General features: G+C 33.1%; 2 protein-coding genes across 7 annotated transcripts; both read left to right on the top strand.

The window, feature by feature from the left end:
• The first annotated feature begins 5,186 nt into the window (after positions 1-5,186).
• On the top strand, positions 5,187-5,958 carry LOC117341063 (histone H1-beta, late embryonic-like). The gene has a single exon (XM_033902896.1). It carries the CDS (start codon positions 5,213-5,215, stop codon positions 5,759-5,761), a length of 549 nt encoding a protein of 182 aa, XP_033758787.1. The 5' UTR covers positions 5,187-5,212; the 3' UTR covers positions 5,762-5,958.
• Positions 5,959-11,588: 5,630 nt separating this feature from the next.
• Positions 11,589-24,845, top strand: LOC117341062 (histone H1-delta-like). 6 transcript variants are annotated; one of them, XM_033902895.1, is made up of 3 exons: positions 11,589-12,308; positions 22,030-22,230; positions 24,112-24,845. In XM_033902895.1, the coding sequence occupies exon 1, from the start codon at positions 11,616-11,618 to the stop codon at positions 12,153-12,155; it is 540 nt and encodes a 179-aa protein (XP_033758786.1). In that variant the 5' UTR covers positions 11,589-11,615; the 3' UTR covers positions 12,156-12,308; positions 22,030-22,230; positions 24,112-24,845. The 6 variants fall into 6 exon arrangements, with proteins under 6 accessions (XP_033758786.1, XP_033758784.1, XP_033758785.1 ...); XM_033902893.1 differs by having other exon boundaries at positions 12,159-12,308; positions 22,034-22,230; XM_033902894.1 differs by lacking the exon at positions 11,589-12,308 and adding an exon at positions 18,263-19,334.
• The last annotated feature ends 668 nt before the right edge of the window (positions 24,846-25,513 follow it).

A 25,513-nucleotide genomic window follows, 5' to 3' on the forward strand; every position in this document is an offset into this window, starting at 1 on the left:
AAAAATTACCTTTCCTCTACGGGCATATTACTATTGTCACAATAGAGAAATAAGTATTTAATCTGTCAATCTAATTGCCGTTTTGGATGTATTACTATAATGCAGGCTTTGTGTCGGTCGGTAATTAAGCCTGAGTTTGGCCTAGAGCCAAATGGGTGCATTTTTGGATATTTCTAAACTCGACCTCTATCTTCGAGAAGTTATTGTTTGTAAAAAAATTGATTACATTTACCATCTTCAATCTTCATATCTTGCATTTCCAAGGGTTATAAAGACAACAAATATCGGTGGTTCCTAATGTTATTCTTTTAATTATCCGGCTTTGATGGGAATTTACTGTAATTTTACGTTTCACTAGAAGCACTGCGCTGAAATATGATTGAGCTAATTACACGTTCCATATCTACTACTTCTACGGAGTGTAAGGTTGGGACTCCCCTTCATCATTGTGGTAGCCTTGTCTTGACAAAATTTTATTACCCCCCCCCCCCCCCCCCCCACCCCATCCTGATTACAATGATACAAATTAGACATGATATATGTTGCGCAATCACTCATTTGAATTCCTATTAATCAATGTTGACCTATTAACTCAATCAACAGAAGTTTAACATGTGTGATATGATACGTTGCACTTTGTATTACAGTAACATCACCAGTCTACAATATAATATTATGTTATACATTATTTTTTGTCTAATCATTAATTTCAAATTATATTATGTATATGATTTCTTTGAGAAATAAAAGCTCATAATTTCACTTGTATTTTACTGCTTTTGATACTTATAACATTCGTCCGTCATTGACAAATCTGTTTAAATACTAATACGCAGTATATTGAGCAACAGGCTGAGGAAAGAGGAAACACAGATATTGGGAAATATTCTAATGGTTAAATTGTATGGTGTGATACTGAGAAAAGGTAAGCTGAAAAATAGTTTTTGTCCATGAAAGTTTGAAAAAATTGTGAATTGTCGTAAACTTACGAGTATTCAGAAATACAACGACAGATTGTGTACATTTTGTGTTATTGAAGCCGGAGAAAATTCCATTGGCTCTAGAAATGTATTATTTCATGTACAACTACACCTACTTAAATTAGAGACACATTCATTCCAGATTATCAATTCAGTATCAATAAAAAGATTTACGATGTTCATTGTAACTGTTTGTAAATTTCTAGAAAAAAATGAACTCATTATTAAATGATTGATCAATATTTGTATTTCAACAACCTAAATTATTCAATATAATATTTCTGTATTATTTCATACTACATTTCTCTAGCATTTACGTATTATTATAATAAAGTAGTTTATCTCAGGCATGTGCGATTCTTACATTATACTATGGCATCTTGTTACAGGCAATACGTGTGTTTGAGTTCTGATTAAAATATGAAAATCTAAATATATGTATATGACGAGTCAAAAAGTTGTATTCCTTCGTCATTTGTGTTGCTAAGTTATATATCTGTTTATTAGCACAATGTATCATATACACTATGTGTTGGTGATCCGAAGATATATATTTGAATTTCCTGTCGTAGTTGTACCGAGAGAAATATATATAATATCCAGGTATTCATATCATCTTATAGACGACTTCCACAATGATCATGTCAGGGTATCGGGCCGACCATCACTGCGCCATTGAAACGTTCTTTTTAAGAACGCCGATGTGGCGCAGCGGTATAAGCTGAGGGCATTTCTGGCTAGGCTATTTGGTGCCGTAGATCGTGAGTTCGAGGTCAGGGCACGAGTCAAAAAGTTGTCTTCCTTCGTCATTTGTGTTGCTAAGTATATATTTAATATATTTTTAAAACAGAAAAACTTAACGTTCTCTTAGCGCTTTCTCTCCATCTTGGGAGTTCTTCAGAGAGGTTTGTTTATTTTGAACTCATTATGATGTCATACATTATGACGTCATTAACATAGCAACAATCAACAATGACGGCACAACAAAACTGTTCCAGTCAGAAAATATATAATTGATAAAGATAACTATATTCATTAATTAATTATTTTAAGAACATTAAACCGAAATAGTACTGTTCAAGCTAGGCTTAAGAATTCAGATTCTTTTGCCTCACGCTTGATTGGATCTGCATCATTCATTTGATAATTGGAGAAAATTTTAACTCTCCATTAGAACATTCGTGAACATGTTTACTAACAGGTAAAAATCTGAAATGGTCGGTCCGAATTTGTTGTCTATGTACCGTCATTCTTGTACTCAGTTTCATACCAGTTTGACCAATATAACAATAGAGCATTTGCTACAAATTAAAACATAAATTACGTTGCTAGATCTACAATTCATATTCTTTTTAACTTTAAAATTGAAACCGTTTTTTAATTTAATTTCACTTCCTTGTATGATATAGCTGGAAGTACCACAACGGGATGTATTAAATTTAGATACACAGACATTAGATAAGTTCTAACTTCCAAATCTAGATCTAGTTAAGATTCGCTTAAGATTTTTTCTATTGATAAGAAAACAACTACACTGTATCTAGAACAATTTTCATATGCTCACTTCCTCTTTTCATGTCCTCAAATTTAATACGAATAATAGGAAACATGTTAAAATTAAGAGGATTAAAAGTCGAAATGAAAGGAGTTATACAGGTCTTTGTTCCTGCTTCACGAGTACGGGATGTAAAAGGTCGCTTTTCTATGGCCATTCGTATCCCATTCCCAATTAACTGGTCTGTGTATTCTTGAGATTTCAAGTAAAGGGTAAATTCTTAAAGCCTTTTCCTTACATAAGCTGTATCGCTGACTATAGTGACGATACGGGATGCTAAATTAAAAGGAATATTTACCTTAATATGTTTTGAATGGCTAGAACAAACATTTAAGTAATTGGCGAATCCGTAGGCTTAGCATACAGATCAGTAGAAATAATGTCATCTTTCAATATGATTAAAACATCCAGAAAAGGCAATAAAGTTTCATTTGATTCAATAGTATAGCAAATAGAAGGATGCAAAGAATTTAGATCATTAAAAAAATCATGAACATTTAGTTCATCTTGCCATATTATGAAACAATCATCAAGAAAACGTAAAAATTCCCCCTAATATATATATAAGAAAAAGAAATATGTCCTTGCGAAGTTGAATGTATAAAAAATAACAAAAAAACAAGAATTTGCCGCAAGGCCTTTCTGCCCTCTCAAGCTTGTTCAGTCCGTCTGAAGAAGCCTGTGAGGTCAGAAAGGCCTTGTGGCAAAGTCTTGTTTTTTTGCTATTATATATATAAATGTATATACTAAAAAATGTGAAGGCGACAGAATACAATTAATGTATAACGCCTTGGATTGTCAATTGCTATTTTGATACGTATAAAAAAAGACAAGGACGAAGACTTCGTCCTTTGTCAATGTTTTCTATACATATTTTGCATTTAAATTAAATATTCATCGGATTTGATTATTTAAGCTCATACACTGGTAATTAAGTATTTTTCAGAATTTATAGAACAGACATGATCATATCTGATCAGATACTGAAATAAGTTAAGTATGTACATATAATTATTGAATATTACTGTCGTTTTGTATTATGGTTAAAATCTATTCAGTTAAGTGAAAGTGTTTTACCTGTACGCAAATAATTTCTTTTCGCGTTATATTTTATTACACTAATTGTAAAAAAAAGTATTCATGCAATGACAAGGTTTTTTTTTAACGAAAAAAACATAACGCAAATTCTACTTTCCCCCATTATAAACCTTAATTTATACGATAAGGCGATATTTTCTTTACCAAATAAAATATACATGTAGTATTTTTTAATGATCGTTAGTTTCATGTTTATTTTCTAAGCGACATCGCCAACTTCTAGTTTTCGTCTTACCGACTGAAGTCAGTGTTTTATCTGCGTTTTCTAAAAGTCTAAAAATAGAAAATTCACTGTGTGATACAACAAATGACGCACCCGATCAAAACAAACTCGATAAGATATCTTATATGATCAATCAGATAAGATATCTTATATATTTTGGAAAATTCCTGAATTAACGTCGTGAATAAATGACATTTGGCTTGCCATAATTCTTACCCAAATAACATTGACGTGTTTATATTCCAATAGTTAAATGTGACACGTTTAGAACAGACATATATATTTGTAGTTTCCTTTGAAATGCATTATTGAAATTAGTAAATGTATTTAAAGTAATTCAATTTCTTGAATTATGGGTATATTGCCCCTTTGGATAATCAAGATGTTGACCTTTTATTATTTGTATTTTATCTATTTCGGGTTTTGTTAGTGGTCGCCTCCTATCACTTTAGACCCTTAATTCATTAAACAGCATTATCGACGAGTCATTGAAGGAAGAACAGCTGTAAGATACAGTTAAATTTATTCTTGCTCCATTGTATCTAACTCTTAATTTCTTTTGGGAGTTACTAAAACATCTCATCACCTTTGTACAATCATTGAGATAGTACAGGAGAGTGAATTGGATGACATCATATAGGCCGTTGTAAACACCAACATTTCACAGCTATGATTAAAATATATATCTAACTTCTTTGTCAGATAAGTATTTCACACATTAACACTATATATACTATTGTAATTTCATTATTATATATAATTAAAAAGTGTGTTAATTGATTAATCGTAGTCTATGTGTCTAAATTATACCGGTCGTAACTAGCAATATGGCGCTTGTTCGATGTTTGTGCTTCTATACCCCGATTGAATTACAGATTTGTCAATATTAAAGAAGATATCTATATCTCTATGATATATTATTCTAAAGAAAGATATTTATTTTGCATAAAAATGAAATAGAAATAATACTTATAGTATGTTTAATTTGATAAATTCATATCTGAATTGGAAATTTGTTGCGAACACATGGCAATATCGTCAGAAAATGGTTTATAAACATGATTCTCCTGGAAATCAAACAATTTTGCTTGAAATGTCTAAAATCTCCAAACAAAATTCTTTCCATTCGTCCTGAGACGTATATCATGGAAATTTAATTCAATGAACTATATACAATGAAAGTTGGAATAGGAAACACATATTCTGTGCAACTAACAAAATACGGTGAGATGAAAGCCAGCGACTGCGTGGTGTCTTCGACGACGTTCGAGCAAAATGGAGTAAATAGTCGGATTTTGAAAATTTTTGTCATTCTTGCTTATACCTCGGTACAGGAAGAATATCCAACTCGTCACCATGAGCGCCGCAGCAGCATCTCCAGCTAAGAAAGTAAAGAAGGCAAGCAAGCCAAAGGCTCCAGCAGCTCATCCTAAATATGAAGTTATGATAGCTGCAGCTATCGCAGCACTGAAGGAGAAAGGTGGTTCATCTAAAATCGCCATCAAAAAGTACATTCTGGGTAACTACAAGGTCGCTGATGACAACAAATCCAGTGCCCTCATCAAAGCTGCTCTCAAGAGAAGCGTTGTTAAGGGTGCACTGAAGCAAGTCAAAGGCACCGGAGCTTCTGGCTCATTCAAACTTGGAGAAAAGCCCAAGGCAGCCAAGAAACCAGCAGCCAAGAAAGTAAAGAAACCAAAGGCTGCAGCAGCTAAACCAAAGAAAGCCTCCGGCGAAAAGAAAGCAAAGAGTCCAAAGAAAGCCAAGAAGCCCGCAGCTAAGAAAGCTGCCGCCAAGCCAAAGGCCAAGACTCCAAAAAAGGCAGCCAAGAAGCCAGCAGCTAAGAAACCAGCAGCAAAAAAGCCCGCAGCTAAGAAAGCAGCCAAGAAGCCCGCCAAGAAGTAAACACTTTTCAGTGTTTGGTCGTAACTGACCCCCAACCCTAACAGTCCTTTTTCAGGACTACCCACTTTTCTCAAAAAGTGTCAAATGACATCTCGAATTACGCTACACACTTAAGTTCGGTCAAGCATGCCCTTAATATGAATTATAATTCAAGTATTTTTATCTGTTTCCGACATGTGTCAGTAACTGAATACAATGCACGTGGTATCGTTATATATATTATATAAACATTGTATTATATATAGATATTCAATTTCCACAAATGAGCTGAATTTGGTTGTCAATAGACTCCTTTCCAACTGGAGTCGCAATTAATTGAACTGAGTTTGTTCAGCAATGAACTCTTTTTTTCCCTACGAGTTTCGGTGGAAGAACAGTTAGGGCAATTCACTTCTCCTTTGCCAGAGGATGTATGCTATGACATACCCGATAAGATCAGATAATCGCATTATGCAATAAAAACAGCTGAAGGGTAAGATATATGATATACGCAGCACTATTGAATACTTAAAAGTTTGAAAACCAGTCAACAAAGAAATTACAAATGACAAAACACATACATGGCAAGGAATGGACGAATGTAAGGTGATAACGCTATGTAGCATATATCGACCAAACGGGCGCTATCTGAACATTTGTTTATCCATTTCCATAAAAATTATATTAGGTATGTTAGCGTTTTGTTCGTTGGAAATGATTCATTTTAAAGACACGCGAGTTGAATTACTAACATTTTAGTACAATTGTTTATTTATCTAGGTTTGGACCATCATATTTTGTTTCGGTATGACCCTCGGTCAAATTATTTGCAATTGTACCAATGCACTTTGTTTGTTTCATAGCTGGCTCTGGTACCCGAACAGGTAAGGCAAATCTAATAAACCCCTCCTACATGTATGTCCGAGACTGCAGTTTTTGGCATTCCGGGTAAACCCCAATTTCCTCTGAAAACGCATACCTGAATTAAATGTACGGTGGCCGGTGCTGATAGCTCGTTGTTCGTTGTTGGAAAATGTAGGCTGAAAGAATAAATTCCAAAGATATGATTTGTAGTAAAAATCTAAATATACTATTATTTTTACCGAGTTATATCAGGCAATTACAAAGCATGGTATATCGTTATATATTTTACAATTGTCGCAATCAAATGAACGCTGACTCGAGTCAGTACCCAAACAATTAACTTCTCCTTTGTCTGAGATGGAGGGCTGCGTTATACCTGGTAACATAATTGAGACCAGTTACTCTCGTTACGTATTAATTAGACTTCAGCTGAGGGTATACTGCATACGGTTGACACAACTATTGTGAGTATTAATCTGACAAGAGAACAAAGGAATCACATAGGACAATATCAAAAGTGACAGATTTATAAATGAAACTTAAATGGTAAAATTTGATAAAGCAATGTCATTGAGGCTCACAACAGTTCGGACGAATGAAATCATAATAGGACGAAAGTTTGCAAACGTTTTCAAGTTGAATATTGGAAATAATGTTCAATCAATGTTCATATAGCACTTTTATCTTAAAATTCTTCATAATAATATAATAATAAAAAGAAGGTATGTTTTGAATATGTAAAATGTATATCTAAAAGTAATATTAAACTATTTTTTTGCATGTAGGAAATATTTATTGCAATGAGTGAAAAACCGACACGGTATTTCCGAATTTTTTCAGATGCACGTTTTATTCCTTTTGCGCCGAATGGCTATCCTTTCTTGATGTATGTACTAACATAATATCTATGTTACTGCAGACATGATGATTCCTTCCAGCAAACATTTCACCTAGGAACATCATTAGAACCATATGTCCAAATCTTTGATATCAATACAGGTACATTTGTCCACATCATACACAAATATGCCTCCGAAAGTAAACATGATTTTTAACAGCAAATCTGACTTATTCCTGGACTGTGCAGAAATGTATTCATCTTGATAATAAGATAACAAAACTCAATACATAACAGTCTTCCAATGATAGCATCTATAAAAATTAATGAAGTAAACCTACACCGCGAAACTTTTCTGTTCAGTGTTTTTGATATCTTACATAAAGCTTTCAAACCGATTTGATTCCAATGTATACGATTTTGGCATTTGGGATAATTGTGATAACAAACGTCAAGAATGCTTGAATTTTCTGTTTAGTTAACATATTATTTCTTTTATAACAATATCGACATGCACACAACTATTCGTTTTATGGGAAAAATACATTTCAGAAAATAAAAAGCTTAGCTTTTCCCCTTCCTCCAGAAAGCAATGACAGCATAAGAACCAATGATAATTATGCGAGATTTGATTGATATTTACGCTGTGATTAAAGGGAGACCACTCCAAAAAAAAAATGTCTATCTGCGTTGTATACCAAATTATCCTTTCTTTACGGGCATATTACTATTGTCACAATAGATAATTAACTATTTCACCTGTCAATCTAATTGCCGTTTTTAATGTATTACTATAAGGCATGCTCTGTGTCGGTCGGTAATAAGGAGTTTTGTCGAGAGCCAAACGGGTGCATTTTTTTTTATATTTATTGTCCTAAAGACGTTATTTGTTTGTAAAAAATCATTATTTGATCACATTTACCATCTTCAAAACTTGCACTTCCAAATGATTATAACAAAAACAAATATTGGTGGTTCCGAATTTTAAATTATCCGGCTTTGAAGGGAATTTACTGCAGTTTTACATGTTTAAGTGTAATTTTATTTAATTTTGTTTTGTTTTTTTGCACTGGAAGCATTGCGCTAATTACACATTCCATATCTACTAATTCTGTAGAAATTAATGTCATTTTTCATACAATTTTTTGATATTGATGTAATATTCCGTTTTTTCCCCGAGTAGCAATGATTCAATTTAAACATAATATATATGTTGCATACTCACTCATTTGAATTCTACTTAATCATTGTTGACCTATTAACTTAATCAACATGCAGATGTTCAACATATGTGAAAAGTGCGATATGATATGTATTACAGTAACAGCAAAAGTCTATTATGTATGATATGCATTATTTTCATATAATTCTTATTTTCAGACTATATTCTGTATGTAATAAGTTTGTGAAATGAAATTCCGTTATTACACTTGTACGAATCTGGTTTTTTTTTATTAATAACATTGATCCGTCATTGCACAAATCTGCTAAAATTTGCTAATGTGCAAAAGCTTTTGTAACAGTATATTATGAGTTTCATACATATATTGATACCTAATGTATGCATATTATTAATGTTCATCTCGGTACAAGTTACTCTGCATAAAAAAAAATCCATCGGCTTTAGAAATGTGATAAATTCATGTACAAATGCAACAACTTAGAGACGAATCCATACCAGATTATCAATACTGTATCATTAAAAAGATGGTAAGGATTTCTGATTTTCTGTAAATGTTTGTAAATTTCTAAAAATAACCTGAACTCATTATTAAATGATTGGTCAATGTATGTATTTCAACAGCCTAATTTATTTATCACGTACTATATTCCTCTAGTATTTAAGTATTATTATAATCAAGAGCCTATCTGTCAGCCATATGCAATGCTTACTTTGTACCATGGTCTCTTATTACAAGCAATAAATGTGTTTTAGTTATGAATAAAATATGAAAATATAAACATCATATATATAAATACATAAAGAAAAAGACTTAAAAGGATGAAGACTTCTTCGTTTATCAATATTTTCTATACATTTTTGAATTTTGAATCGGGCAATGTGAAAATAACATGATAAGTTATAAAGTTTATATATATATATCATATATAATACAGTTCTCGCTAAGATATTCGTGTCTTTTAACCCTTCAGAATTTTCTGCAACATATTCAGCGGATTTGATTATTTAAACTCAGCATTCAAAGAGTATACCAACTAGTAATTAAGTAGAATTTATGGGAACAGACATGATAATAATATTTGAAAAGAAACGTACAGAAACTATTTTAGTGTGTATCTATAATTATTAAATATTAAAGTCGTTTTATATTATGGTTTAAATGTATTTCACTTAAGTGAAATTATTATACCTTTACGCAAATTATTTCCTTTCACGTTTTATTTTCCTTCACTAAAATGTAAAAATAATTGAAATAAATTTTATTCATGGTTTGACCATTTTTTTTTTTTTTTTTTTAGAAAATGAGACATAACGCAAATTCTCCTTTTCCCCATTATGCTATTTTATTTGTATTGATCTTTTCCTTACAAAATTAACTATAGTATTTTTCAATGATTGTTAGTTAGTTACAGGGTTATCTTCTAAACGACATTGCCAACTTCTAGGTGTTTTGTCTGCGTTTTCAATGATTTTGCCTTAAAGACTAAAAATAGTTTAAAGAAAAATTAACTGTAGCTATAATACAGCATATGACACACTCGATCAAAACAAAGGTATATTAAACTATTATTATAAAATTTAATATTTAATTACAATTATCTTCCATTCTTTTATAACACAACACCTGGCAATCGTTGAAACTATGTTGCAATCTGCAGAAGCCATCGTCAGCTCAGCCATTCCCACCCAAATAATATTGACCTGTTTAAAATTATTCAAATATTTAATTGTGACACGGTTTAGAATATACATATGTACTTGCAGTTTCCTTTGAAATGCATTATTGAAATTAGTCAAATGTATTGAAAATATCAAAATTTATTGAATTATGGATATTCTGCCCCTAAGGAAAATCAAGATGTTGGCCTTTTATCTTTTTTTTTTTTTTTTTTTTTTATCTATTTCGAGTTTTGTTTTTGGTCGCCTCCTATCACGTAAGGCCCTTCATTAGCATCATCGTCGAGTCCCTGAAGAACGAAACAACTATGCAGATAATTTAATTATTTTTGCTCTGCTATATTTAACTCTTAATTTCTTTTGAGAGGCATTGATCGAATGTAATGTACGGAAGTAAGTGAAAATATATAAAAAAAAATGCACAGGCTACTAGTAAAAATCAATAGTAAAAATATTACATTGATGGTACTTATTGATAATGATTCACAAGTTCAATAAAGAATATACCGACGATAATATATAAATATATATATCCCCTTGGTTTTATATCAACAGGAGAATATATAACATATGGCAGCATTATATATATAGGTATATAGGCCGTTGTAAACACCAACATATCACAGTTATTATTACAATACATTTATTTTCACTTCTTTGCTAGATAAGTATTTCACACATTAACAATATATATACTATTCTAATTTCATAATTATATATCATTAAAAAGTGTGTTAATTGATAAATCGTAGTCTATGGGTCATATATCGGTCGTAACTAACAATATGGCGCTTGTTCGATGTTTGTGCTTCTATACCCCGATTGAATTACAGTTTTGTCAATATTATAGAAGATATCAATATCTCTAGGATATATAATTCAAAAGAAAGATATTTATTTTGCACAAAAATGAGATAAAAATGATACTTAGAGCAGATTTAATTCGATAAATTCACATCGGAATTGGAAATTTATTGCCAACAAATGGTAATATTGCCAGAAAATGGTTTATAAACATGATTCACCTGAAATGCGAACAATTTTGCTTGAAATGTCTAAAATCTCCAAACAAAAGTCTTTCTATTCGTCCTTAGACGAATATCATGGGAATTTGATTCAATGAACTACATACAATGAAAGTTGGAATAGGAAACACATAATCTGTGCAACTAACAAAATACGGTGAGATGAAAGCTAGCGACTGCGTGGTGTCTTCGACGACGTTCGAGCAAAATGAGTAAATAGGCGGATTTTGAAAATTTTTATCATTCTCGCTTATACCTCTGTACAGGAAGAATATCCAACTCGTCACCATGAGCGCCGCAGCAGCATCTCCAGCTAAGAAAGTAAAGAAGGCAAGCAAGCCAAAGGCTCCAGCAGCTCATCCTAAATATGAAGTTATGATAGCTGCAGCTATCGCATCACTGAAGGAGAAGGGAGGTTCATCCAAATTCGCCATTACAAAATACACCCTGGCTAACTACAAGGTCGCTGATGATAAAAAATCTAGCGCCCTCATCAAAGCCGCTCTCAAGAGGAGCGTTACGAAGGGGGCACTGAAGCAAGTCAAAGGCACTGGAGCTTCTGGTTCATTCAAACTTGGAGAAAAGCCCAAGGCAGCCAAGAAACCTGCAGCAGCCAAGAAAGCCGCAAAGCCAAAGAAAGCCGCAGCGGCTAAACCAAAGAAAACAAAGAGCCCGAAGAAAGCCAAGAAGCCCGCAGCCAAGAAGCCTGCCGCTAAGCCAAAGAAGCCTAAGAGCCCTAAGAAGGCAGCCAAGAAGCCAGCAGCTAAAAAAGCAGCAGCCAAAAAACCCGCAGCTAAGAAAGCTGCAAAGAAGCCCGCCAAAAAGTAAACACGTGTCGGTGTTTGGTCGCAACTGACCCCCAACCCTAAAAGTCCTTTTCAGGACTACCCACTTTTCTCGAAAAATGTCTTTGACAACTCGAATATACGCTGTGCATTTTTTTTCAGTTTTGCCTGTCCTATGAAACCTTTGGAATGCAATGTAAGTAATAAGTGCTATCTGCTACTTGGACGTATAAAATTTCCATATCTGGTATATTATTAACACCCGACAATTATAAAACATAAACATCTAAAATAACGTTTTAGTTATAAATTTATAATTTGTAAAATTAAATAAATTGACCAATATGGTTCACGAGTCTGAATAAAACGGAATACCGTCATTCAAACTCAAAATCGATAAAGCATGGGCAAAATACGAACAAAAAATTGAAAGCAGTATGTGGTTAATAAGACAGGTGTTCCGGACACGTGAGTATTTTCTGCTTTATCGACAACACCCATTATACAAATAAGTTCAAATCTGTGTTTAGTGTCTGTCTGCCTCAGAGATATTGTATCTTTAAATATAAATATATCATAAGTTCCAACCAACATGGACACTTCAGATAGGTATTTCATCTATGATGATAATAATATATAGAAACTTCGAAAACTGGCAGAATATATCACTCGAAATAGTATTACACGCTGAAATACCAAATAATGTTATTATTTAATGTGAAATGAAGAGATTTTCGTTCAGTATCAATGTCACAGTTCGATTGGACCAAAATGATAGAATCGATAAATAACACTTTTTTATATATCAAAAAAATATAATGATAAAAAAGCTTGTCAAACTTATATAATATTTGATTAGTGCAATTTATTACGTACATGTATTTGAAAGCTAAGAATAAAGTAAAGTTTTTGTTTATCTCAAAAAGGCCAGCAACAGAATTTACAAGCAAAATAAACTTTATAATTTTTTCTCCTAGACTAGCTGATGTTTCAGTAAATTTCTAACATTTGCCAAGGGTTTTCCATTTGTGTTTATGTCCTGAATACCGTCGAGTTTTCAATTGTCTGGAAATTATTTAAGTCCACTTTTATCGTTTTTTTTATCGATTATTTGTTAATAACTATATTTGTAAATATTATTTGTTATTGTAAACAGGAACCTCTTTTCAGTAATTCATTCACTTTTGTTCAATAAACCGTATCGATGAATGTTAGGACCTTAATCCCCGAAGGGACATTTTTAATTACCAGTTCATTATTACTTATTTGTTAGTTGATAATAACGACACAAACTGGTAAGGCTGTCCTGCTAATTGGTGGCCTTAGTTCCAACATACATGCAAACATATCTATTTAAATTGATACTGTAGGTAACAGCTTATTTAAATTGATACGCCTAATTGATTTAAAGTGAATAGTTTACTGAACAGATGTTGCCCGCTTAATGATCAGCGACAAACAAGGAATAAGTCTCAATAAATAAGTATTAATAAATAAGTCATCCTCCTTACAAGACATCCTCCCAAATAGAAATTCCGATGTACATACTAATGCTACTATAGAGACGGAGAAAATATTCGTCCTCTGCTTTGTCATACTTCTCTGTTTAAAAAAATTCTTTCATTCCCTCTGTCTTCAAATGTTGGAACTCTCTTCCATCTGATGTAAAAACGAATCCGTCATTGCGAAAACTTAAGAAACACTTGCATGGACCTTCCACCAAAGTACCATTATATTCTCCTCTGGAAGCAGACAAGGTCAGATCCTCCATGCGAGACTAAGAATGTAATGTAGCTCCCAAAATAGCCACCTTTAATCGAAAGGCTTAGTTGATAGTCCTCTCTGTTCATGTGGGCTATCGAATGAAACAAATTTTCATTATCTTTTGCGATGCCCACTATATGTTAATCTCCGCACTCCATACTTCAATCAGATCAATCAGTATCACTTAACTGAAAAGTCGTTACTATTTGGAGATGAAAACCTCTATTTCGAAGAAAATAAGGAATTGTTTACATGTATCCAAAAGTTTATAATTGATACTGAACGCTTTTGATTTCTTACATCATATTTTCGTTACTTTCATCATTTTGGAAATTACTACCTCAGTTAACGAATCATTAGGTAACTTGTATTCTTTCTTCTTCAAATAGAGAAAATTATAACCATGAAAGATTTGATGTAGTAATAAATAAGCTGGCAAGCCCACTGCACTTTCACCTATCCCCTCCTCCCTGCACACCATCTCCTTCTAGTAGAACATATTAAGGTTTATATATGAACACATATTGTTTGCCTCTCTCTCTCTCTCTCTCTCTCTCTCTCTCTCTCTCTCTCTCTGAAGGAAGTGGACTAGTATCAGCTTTCAAGCTTGTTTCCATATCCTGTTTCTGTTTGTTGTTACAAAAATGTTGTCATATACTCTATCAAAAGAAACGAAATGAAGTTTACATCAATAAATAAGTCTCAAGTTATAACAGATAAGAAATAACAGTAATAATAAAGTGGTCTTCAAAAAGTGTCTAGAATAATCAACGGTGCTCCACAACGGAACATAAACACATTAATAGTATACTTTCTACAAAATATCAATAATAATATCAATAGCATAATAAATAATGATCATAATATAACACATCAGTGTTAATAATTATTTATAAGAAATAAATAGTAACAAATAAGTGGGAAAATGTCCCGCTAGGGACTAAATTATTTTGTGTGTTTGCTAAAACTGAAGCCGTCCATTTTGCCTGACAGCTTTATCACATTTAGTCATAACAAAAATAAATCAATAAAATAGAAAAGTAATTGAAAAACAAAACAATAACCAAATAAATCATAACAAATGAGAAACATTATTAGTTTAATAAATTATTATTATGATATAAAACATTAGTATTGATCACAAATAAGGAATAGTAGTAACTAATAAACGATAAAAAATAAATATAAGGCTTCCGTACATATAATTGCAACAAAAGAAGCTTAAAAATACACCTAAACAACCTTCTTACAAAAATAATGACAGTTTTATTATTTAAATATATTTTTGTGAAACAATGTCTTAATATTCTGATGGATACTAAGGTCAATGTGTGACAAGTATTTGGTTGAAGGGAGACCACTCTCCTTAAATGTCTACTAATGTTGAAATAACACGTTACTGCAACGATTAGCAAAAACTGGTATCTTAAAAATTATCCCGTCTTACATACCATACCCTATACCTTCTCAATGTAATATCTTACAGGTGTGCCTCTGCATTTAGGCATGGGTAACTCTATTACATTAATGTATCAACATATTGTAGGCTTTGTAGTCAGTGATGGATAGATTTTTTGATATTTTAGAATTCGTCTACTGACATAGAGAAGTTAGTATTTGTGAAGTAAATTAATCATTTTATCACATTTACAGTCTTCATAATTTGTAGTTTAAGGATGTACACATCTGTGATGCAGAAAAAAAAATACTGTATAATTTTTTTTTATCTCATATACATTTAAGAAAGGGAAGTTAAACGCATAGCAGAAAATGTGAAAAGAATGAAATGTTCGTGTGCTCGTTTTTGTGCTTTGGCCGATCAAAGATACCAATTTGATATGATATGTTATTTTAAGTGAATTTTGTCGTTTTGAACTTTTACAGGACATATCCTATATCTTCCGTATGTGTTGTCAGATATGTATGGATGCTGGCAGAATTGACAAAAATAATATTTCTTTAGACAGTTCATTGAACTTATTATAGCAATTAAAGTTATTACCCCTAACCGTTAATTTTTGATGGCAAAATAATCATTTTTCATCAATTTTTGAAAATTGAACGCTTTATATGAAATAGTTGTGCTATCAAACTTTATAAAATATTTAACAGATCAAAAGAAAACAAGTTACTTTTTCCAACACAGCCATAACAATAGGAGGCCCGTGTGCTTCCCTTTTCTATCCCCATTATTATTTGTTTTATTTTTTGGGGTGAGAAATCCAAAGTGCTGAACTTAAACAAGAATTATAAAAACCCCTCAAAACTGCATAATTTCCCACATTGTTTTATATTATTTTCATTCTATTAAACGAAGTTGTACAGCAAATATGAGCTTGCTACAATTAAAACATGGCCACATGTAACTGATAATTTGAGTAATCAAACTAGAGTAAAAAAAGGTGAAATATGTACTTTTCATTGAGGGCAAGAAATAAACATTTTTAAAATGGCTCCCAAATTGGTTATTTATTAAAATTCTTGTGATAAATTCTATAAACAAAAGATGTATAGATTTTCGCAACACACGAAGTCCGATTTTTGTGTGTGCATATATATCTGAATATCAACCGTGCTGTGTACATTGAGGAATAAAATCACTAAAATAAAAAAAGTAAAAAAATGTCTAATTAGTTTTAGAAAAATCTGCTTGCGTAAAAATTGAAATAAAACTACAAGGTGCAAATACGTCATCGTTCCATAATGTACACGTTGATATGAGGATGAATAAGTTAAACATTTATGTACCTTATCCAAGTAAAATATATTCATTAATGTGGGAAAATTTATACATTATATTCATGCAGAATATTTGTCATCTAAATGAATTTTTTTTTACCGTAAGATAAATAAATGTTTGGCTTTATGTTTAATTCCACTGAAGTTATCTTTACCTTAAGATCAACAAACAATAATATATATTTGCATTGTTTTAATATAATATTTTCCAAAAGGTGAACAAATTATTTGCATTATGTAAATATTTTTCAATTGTGTAATGTGAAAACAATGCTTTAAGAGGAAATATGGTTAAATAAAAAAAGGAATTGACATAGGAATGAGTAAGCTAATAATTATCAAAAACATACAGAAGGGTTCAGTTATTTAAAATGGTGACTGGAGCATTGTTGAAACATTTCAAACCTTTTGACATGATGAATTACCAGAAATGTTTCCTTTGGCAAATACGATATAATATTAGATATTGTCTGAATTTCCTCCATTCTTATGGGTTACAACATGGACACGTGGAAGACAAGACTTTAAGATATTGACCTGCATGATTTTTGTTCTTTTAGAAAAAAACTAATTCATTGTTACGTTTATGATATCATAATCATTGCGATGTCACAATACTCCAAATATAAATTTCCTTTTGTCAAGATAAATAAAATGCAATTCCACCATTTTCCACACTTTTGTAAACAGGATTCATATCTAATATTAGAATTAAGGACCTTTGATTCGGTCAATATGGGTCTATATACCAACTAGGTAGAATACAAAATATTGAACTCATGCTTCTCCTTCGATTGATATTTGATACTACAAGATCGGTATAATACCATATTGACCTCATCAGTGGTCCATAATTGGAAATAATAATCCGTAACAGATAAACAAATCCAATTCAATTATAATACCTGAAGCCAGCTGTATTTTTTTTTGTAACTTTAAATTTTACGCACTATACAAATTGTACGCCATCTCCGCAAAGTTCGCCAATAATCATCATTTCAACATCCCCATGATAATCTATGTAGTACAAATTAAGTTATTTACGCAAATCAGGATATATTATTTATAGTAAAACTTGAATCACCAGGCGCGGATCCAGGATTTTCGAAAGGGGGGGTCCAGTAATTTAGTGATAATGTGAGCGCCGTAGGCACGAGCCGAATTTTTTTCCCATTTTTAAGGCTATAAAAAAAAATTTCATCCTCCGAAAAAGGGAAAATTTACCTAGAATAGGTATTCACGTTAAAAACTTATTATTTTTCCTTAATAATTGACAGGTTATTAACTTCAAATCTGATAGAAAGTGTATCTAAAGCGAACCTTATATGCTGCTAATTAGTTGACAACAGATGCCAGTGCAGTATAACAGTTATACGATGTTTCCCACTCGTACCTGTTGGTAATTAATATTACTCTATTCACGTTAAAATCGCACATTCTTATCCGTGTTGTGTTTCTGTCTTGTTCTCATTATGAAATCAATCAACTTCATAAATTATCATCAACTTATCGAATCTCTGTGATGAAGTTAAGCAAAATTTCGTATTAAGATATAAATATTGACTTACCAGACTAGTGCAGACGACCGACACACAGGCCTGAGGATTGATATACTAGTATAAAAGTCGGAATGTTCTTTTATGTTATCGAAATAAATATCAAAATTCGTAAGATTTTTTTCCTTATTTTTAGATTTTAAATGTCAAAAAGTGGGGGGCAAAAAGATATGTCCTGGACTATATTTCTATCTATAGCCCCCGAATCCATGTGTGCATTCTTGGCATATATGTTTCACATCCAGTGGGGACTGTTACTCAAAAGACCCTAAGAATTTGACAAATGTGCTTACAAATAAATAGATTTAATGGTCTCTGGTTTTAGTTATACATTTTGCTTGGTATTCAATTTGCAATAAATAACTTGTCATCATAAATGTTAACTTAGGCATTCATGGCGATATTTGGGACCGATCTAGATATTTCTTTTACAGTTTATGTCTATATTTTGCTAAAATTGGCTCATGATGTTTAAACTTACTGAAAGACTCAATTTAAGTTTTATTTTTTATTCTTTAATTATAAATGTTAGGTGTGTGAAGTAAGAATGAATGTGAATGTCATCTTAAATATTCTGTGAGGATTCCTTTCTCTTTCTCTCGTTGTTTGTGAAACTTGTGCCCAATCCTTTTGTTAATTATGTTAATAAAATATGTTTAAACTAAACGTGCCCATTTAAAATCATCCCGAAATCTCCACTAACACGGTTCGACTTTACCACTATTCTGCCTGATCCTGTCGAAATCTTCGCCCGATTCTATCTGATCCTGTAAATCGTCTTAACCCCGATTCATGTTTTTAGTATGTACCACTGAAATTATTTAGAAGTATGGCGGCAAGTGTGTGGCTGCCAAAATATGCAAAATCTGTCGAAGAAGAAACGCTGAAATGGCTCTTAAAAATATTTCTTCAGCAGGAAAGGAAGTTTGTTAATCTGGTAATTGAAGGGTGCAATGCGAAGCGAGCATGTTGTTTTACGGACGCCTTCGTTGAATTAGAAGCGTACCAAAAAAACAGATCGTGCGAGGAGCCCGTGTCAAAAAGAAATGGGGTGTTGGTTACAGACATGGTTGATACTGACATATTGGAACAATTTATATTATCGGGGGTTGAAGCTGTTCCTAACATCGAACCATTTCGTGCGATATTGGACTTTATCCACGGTAAATAACATAAGCAAGTTGCGACAATCCCGCTTTTGCCCAACACAATTACTGTACACGTGTGTCTGAGAGTGAGAGTACTGAGGGTATTCTTAATGAGAGGCTGTCAAACCCTGCCCAGTTCAGATACATTGAACCCACCTTAATCAAGTTCTTTGAGCCCGAACAAACACACGAGACCATACACCTTCTGGGGGTAGTTGGACTCTAACCCGGGACCTTCAAACCATAGGCTAGCCCGAGTTTCCTCTGGTCCTGACACCATGTCTCCTACACCAGACATGGTGTCAGGACCAGAGGAAACTCGGGCTAATTCTAGGCCTACTGTAGAAGAAAGCTCTAACCATTGGATAAGCCTGAGTTTCCTCTGGCCCTGACACTAGCATTGTCTGGTGTAGGAGACTAGCTGTGATAACGTAGCTCTGGACGACGGACAGACAAATTCTGACGGATGGTCGTCGTCAGAGCTACGATTCCCTTCCCTTGACGGTATTGTTGTAAAACAGTGAACCTCGAAAATGCTATAAATAGCGGATAACGTGTAACTTTGGAGTAATAGTTGCTATAATTAAACATTTCTAATACAATTTTGCAATGTATTAGCCTACCGTCTAATCTGGAAATCTTTAATTCGCATATTCTGATATCATACTGCTCGGAGTTGTCTCCGTGATCCACCATGATACTTCTCGAAGAACTGTCGCGAGGATGCTGACCCAAATATGGAACCCTGTGACCATATGGATGAAGCTACTACGATAAATAAATACATAATCAGAGATATTTAATCACTGTTTTGTATCTCCTGTGAAGAAAGCGAATCTTACTTTGCGTAGTTAAAGAATTTCAGGATGAATTGACCTTCCTCACCGAAGTATACAACTCCGAATCTGTTTTTCTGTTGAAATCTCGCGGGAAATCTCATTAGCATCAATTTATTTTGATTTCCTCATAAGGAAATTGACCTTTACGCTTGTATCAAAGATGGCGGTATGTTTGAACTGATATCCCTGTGTGTCTTGCTTGTTTGGATTTTACTATTTATTGTGAAACAATTGACGTAATGTGCAGGTTTATGGCTTGAATATTGATAATAGATACCATAATCATCAATTTACATGTGTTTTTTTATCCGAGAAACTTTTAACCACAGCGAAATACTGCCAGATGTGAATTACATTGGGGCTTGCTACACTATCGGCAAAGGGAGGGACTTCATACCCTGCCAGAGAGCAGTAGTTCTAGTAGGAGACGTGTGTCAGGACCAGAGGAAACTCGGGCTACCATTGGATGTGTAACTAGCATTTCAGCATTTTGTACCTGGCCACTGGTGCCAATTCCAGTTCCGTATATGTAAACATAGTACGCTTTTAGGCTTAGATCGTGTATGCTTTATATTTACATACATTAGGATTTTAGTAGAGCAGGGAAAACACATTCTCTTTCTACTTGTGTTGCACTAGCTGCGATAACGTAGCTCTGGACGTCGGAAGGACAATTTCTGACAGATGGTAGAGCAGTGTAGGCAGGGTATGAATATTCGTTCTAGTGTTGCACCAATACCCTTCCCTCATGATATGATACGTATCATGATACATTCTGGAACCACCTAGACCTACTAGATGATGAAATAGTATGTGCCCCATCATTGGAGGCTTTCAGGAACACATTCACACTAGTCACACCAATAGTCCCTCCCAAATCTCTATCTTTACCGTTGTATTAAAACCGGTAACGGGTACTACAACGTACTAAGATATCGATAGATAATATTCATTTCTCAAATATAATGAAGCAGGCAGTTCTTTCAATTATAAACAGTCACTCAGGCTGCCGTCACACTGGTTTTTGATGATATTTATTATCGTCCCGAAAAACCGGAAACAGTCTGATGTGGAAAACTGTGGGCGTGATGTGAGAAAAAAATACAGTGAACCAAATGGTGCCATTACATGCACTTCGATATATCGTCCAAGAGATAACCGTTGCAGCACTAATATACCTCAATTGGCATATAATAGGCCAGTTTGCATATTATACGTAGGTTGGTGGATTTCCCTATCCTCTTTACCAAGTTTTCACCATGCCAAATTGGATTGTCGCTTCGCTTTGCAGGAGTTCGAGGGTGTAACCCCTTCGAAAGAACAGAATAATGCAACGCAAGACAAAATCTCACAATATTCAAAAATTTCTCCCCCCCCCCCCATATTACGTTGAGCCATTACTAATGTACTAGATTGCATGGGATCTGTGTGTTGTCTGTCTACTACTGTCAGTCATGTCTGGTAGTGGACTGGTCAGAACATTATGGCTGTGGCTTGTTTATGTATACAAAGCGGGTGTGAAGATAATGAGTCAGACATAACCAGGGGTGGGCTAGTCTACATGTATATTATATAGGCAATTTGTGTCTGCATCAATTATGTTACTTATTACTCGCTATTTAGATAATATTTCTGAAGATTCTTTCACAAGTTATAAAATCCTGTTCGCAAGCATTTCGAATATTCCTATATTTTTGTGTGTTTTTTTTTTTTTTTTTTACAAAGTTCTGCCTGATCAATACAAATTTTGGTTTCAATTTGATAAATAGATTTGTAATTGCATAAAATTTTTATTATCTTCATTGATTTGTTAAAAAATATAATTAGATGTTTTGAAAATGATGGACAAATTTTAGATATTTATTTTTCAGATAGAAGGAGACATGAACTGGCAATCAGGAAGATTATGGAGAAGACGGGAGGATCGGGACTGGCAGTGGCACTCTCAGAACACCTGTTTTCTCAACTCTTAGCCAGCAAAGACTACAGGATAGATTGTTCCTCTAAACACCTTCTGAAGAAATGCGCGTGTGGTTGTAATGCTGACATCAAATCTGGAACTACAGCTCTCGGTAGTGATATTATAAAATTCTGGCACTTTGTTACTATAAATATATATGGTGATTTATGGAGTTAAGAAAACAAAGATTGACCTTTTATTCATAAATCATCATATTAATCAAAACAAAATGCCATAACTAGAGCATAGGATGTTCAATGCAAGATCCAATGCCATTTAAAATGACCATTCCTTCGTTTAAATAAAGTGTAGGTTGCTAAAAATGAAAGTTAATGAGAAATGTATATATTTTTACCAAGTAGTGAGACTTCAAAGTTAGATCTTTACATTAAGACAGCAGTTTTACTCTCAAGGGAAACTAAAGTGATTTAAGTATTAAATCCTTAAAATTCTCAATTCGACCCAAAGTATCACTAATTATCACAAAGACAGATGGTATTTGTGTACCAAACGTCATTTTTTGTACATTTCGGCATTACTTTTAATACTGGTAGGCATAAAAAATCGCATCATCTTCATTTTGGGCATAAATTTTATCAAAAGAAATTTTGCAAGTTTCTGATGTCCGAATGAAGGAATGTCCCTTTAAATTGCATCTTTTTCCTTAATATTCACCACAGTGTTATAAATACTGCATCTGTGATAAAATATTGTTTTGCACTATCGTGCAACTTGGTAAATATGTGTCTGACAAATCAGATTGGATGTCACAGAACACTCGCATGATTGTACGATGGAGCAGAGTCATTTGATATTAGATGAGTAAAATGTGATCCGATGTAAACCAATCAGCATGCGAGAGTGACCGATACACAATTGAAAATTTAATACAGATATACATGCATTGTACATCACTTTACAATTTAAACTATATCTCGTCTGAGAATTGACAGGTGATAGGGATTCAACATTGAGCAAATTATTGGACTGGTTGGAAAAATAGTGTAAACTAATTTATTCAATATTTAGGTTTTGAGAAAATGAAGTTGACCTTTGACCCTCTTTCAGGATTTTTACACGTTTGGCCCTAGCATGAGCATTACTGACTACGAGAACAATTGTATTGCCCGGATTTTATGGCTTTCAGTTTTATTTGTTATCCCTAAATCGATAATCAGATGCCTTTTCACTTCTATATATTTTGTACAATCCTCTTTTAGTGTTTGTTGTCGGTCTGCCATCCTTCCATCGTAAATAATCCTTGTTATTCCATCGTAAATAATCCTTGTTATTCCATCGTAAATAATCCTTGTTATTCCATCATTACATAAGACGGTTATTTTTGCTCTTGTAAGCCGATATTGCTTGTTATATCATTAGTTTGTGTGAATCAAATAATGTCGTTTCTCATAAATTCATAACGTTACTCACGCAAACAAACAACTTTCTGTTAACAATCAATACCTTATAACAAGAGCAGATAACTCTGCATCATGAATTGCTATTCTTGAGAAAAACTGGATTGGTGACCGGTCATCCAGATCATGTGTGTGCATGTTATAAACAGAATCTAAACTCATGACTATGTCAATAAAAAAATTGTCATATCAAATTTATTAACAAATTAGATAAATAACATATGATATAGCCACTTTTGTAAGATCCTTTTAGTCTTCTTGTTTGAACTTATATAGATATATATAATTTATACTTCGATATAATATATATTTATATAATAAATATTTAATACCTTTATGTCACCAAGATCATGTAAGGGTATCTGGTCAACCATTACTGCACCATGGAAGCGTTCTTTTAGGAATTTGGATGTGGTGCAGTGGTATAAGCTGCAGGTATTTCTGGCTAGGAGGTTATGTGCTATAAATCATGAATTCAAAGCCTGGTCATGGCACGAGTCATAAAATTGTCTTCGTTCATCATTCGTGTTACTATCATGTCATATATATGGTATTGTCTGTCATTATCATTTTAGGATCACCGTTTCACATGGCATGGCAGAGCTGACGTTCTCCTTAACCAGATAATTGCTGTTCAGATCCTCGATGAACAAGTGGATGCTTCAAAGATTGATTCACCATTGAACACACAAGACACAAACGATTCAGAACAAGAGGATGGTGAGCCAGCATGGAAAAAACTAAGACCCCATTCAGATGGTATCATATCTGCTGTAAATGCCATTGAGGTAAATAGTAAGAACGGAAAGGACACACTGTATGATCTTCATGTGTTGGATAGGATTGTCGCCGAGGCAGTGACTAACAGCTTTACTCAGGTTTATTCACAAGCTTCACTTGCAGATCTCCTGATTCCAACAGTGGCAACAACTTCAAAGTACTTTACAATACTACTGTACGACCCAGTAAATGATATTTTGTTACAAGATGTACTTCGATTTAGTATCTGGGAATATCCGGAGGATGCTAGACTCAACTTGTTTTCGGTTGTTTGTTTGTGGTTATTTTTTAATTTCACTACATTTGTAAGGAAAACCAGCTTGTGGAGGAATGAGATAGAAACAGTGGAGTCAGAATTCCATAAGATCTTGGATTTGAAGCTGGAGAGGTATAAGAAAATATCTACAGACAATAAAACACAAACGGAAATATTGAATGACCAGGAGGGGTCCTCGTATGGAGAGATCCTAGATCTGTCTTGTCAAAGGATTAAAAGAAATAGGGAAATTTGAAAGTAATGTAAGAAAGATAAAAATATGATAAAAATAAATAGAGGATATCTAACAGTGTTTTCAGTAATACCAAATATATTTCACGAGTGGGGCTAATATTTTGATATTTTTCACAAGTGCGCAGTGAAAAATATCAAAATATTAGCCCCACTCGTGAAATATATTTGGTATTACTGAAAACACTGTTAGATATTCTGTTTATTACATTTTTTTTATCAACGAAAAACCTACCCCGTATGCTAACTAGGCCTACAGCGAAAGTTTGCATACAAAAAAATGTAGTTCCCCCTGTCCAGGTGCTGACATATATGTCGGGCTTTCTGATTGGTCAATTATTGTGGTATTTTCTAATCATTAATTTGATTGGTCAAATCAGCAAAAGTGATATTTTTCACTAGTGAAAAATATGATATTCTTCACTAGTAAAAAATATCACTTTTATAGAATGAATAATTTTTGATATTTCACTGGAAAAAATGTAATAAAAATAGTTTATGCATGCATGTTTTTCTAGTCAACATACTGTTATATACACTCTTGTCTTAGTGAATCAGAATTTTAGCATTTAAAATTTAGCACAATGATGAATTACTGCCCAAAAAAGTTGATTGACATAGAAATGATATTTAAAACATATAATTAGCACAATAGTAAATTAGTAAACTGGTTTCCTTGTGAAAAGTGC

This window comes from Pecten maximus, chromosome 13 (genome assembly GCF_902652985.1).
Source record: "Pecten maximus chromosome 13, xPecMax1.1, whole genome shotgun sequence".
Lineage (NCBI taxonomy): Eukaryota > Metazoa > Mollusca > Bivalvia > Pectinida > Pectinidae > Pecten > Pecten maximus.

Bases quoted from the DNA above. Each gene is read 5' to 3' on its own strand.
- LOC117341062 (XM_033902893.1), top strand. From the start codon at position 22,198: ATGCTGACATCAAATCTGGAACTACAGCTCTCG. The intron at 22,231-24,111 runs GTAGTGATATTA...TTATCATTTTAG, and splicing joins ATCTGGAACTACAGCTCTCG to GATCACCGTTTCACATGGCA.
- LOC117341063 (XM_033902896.1), top strand. From the start codon at position 5,213: ATGAGCGCCGCAGCAGCATCTCCAGCTAAGAAAGTAAAGAAGGCAAGC.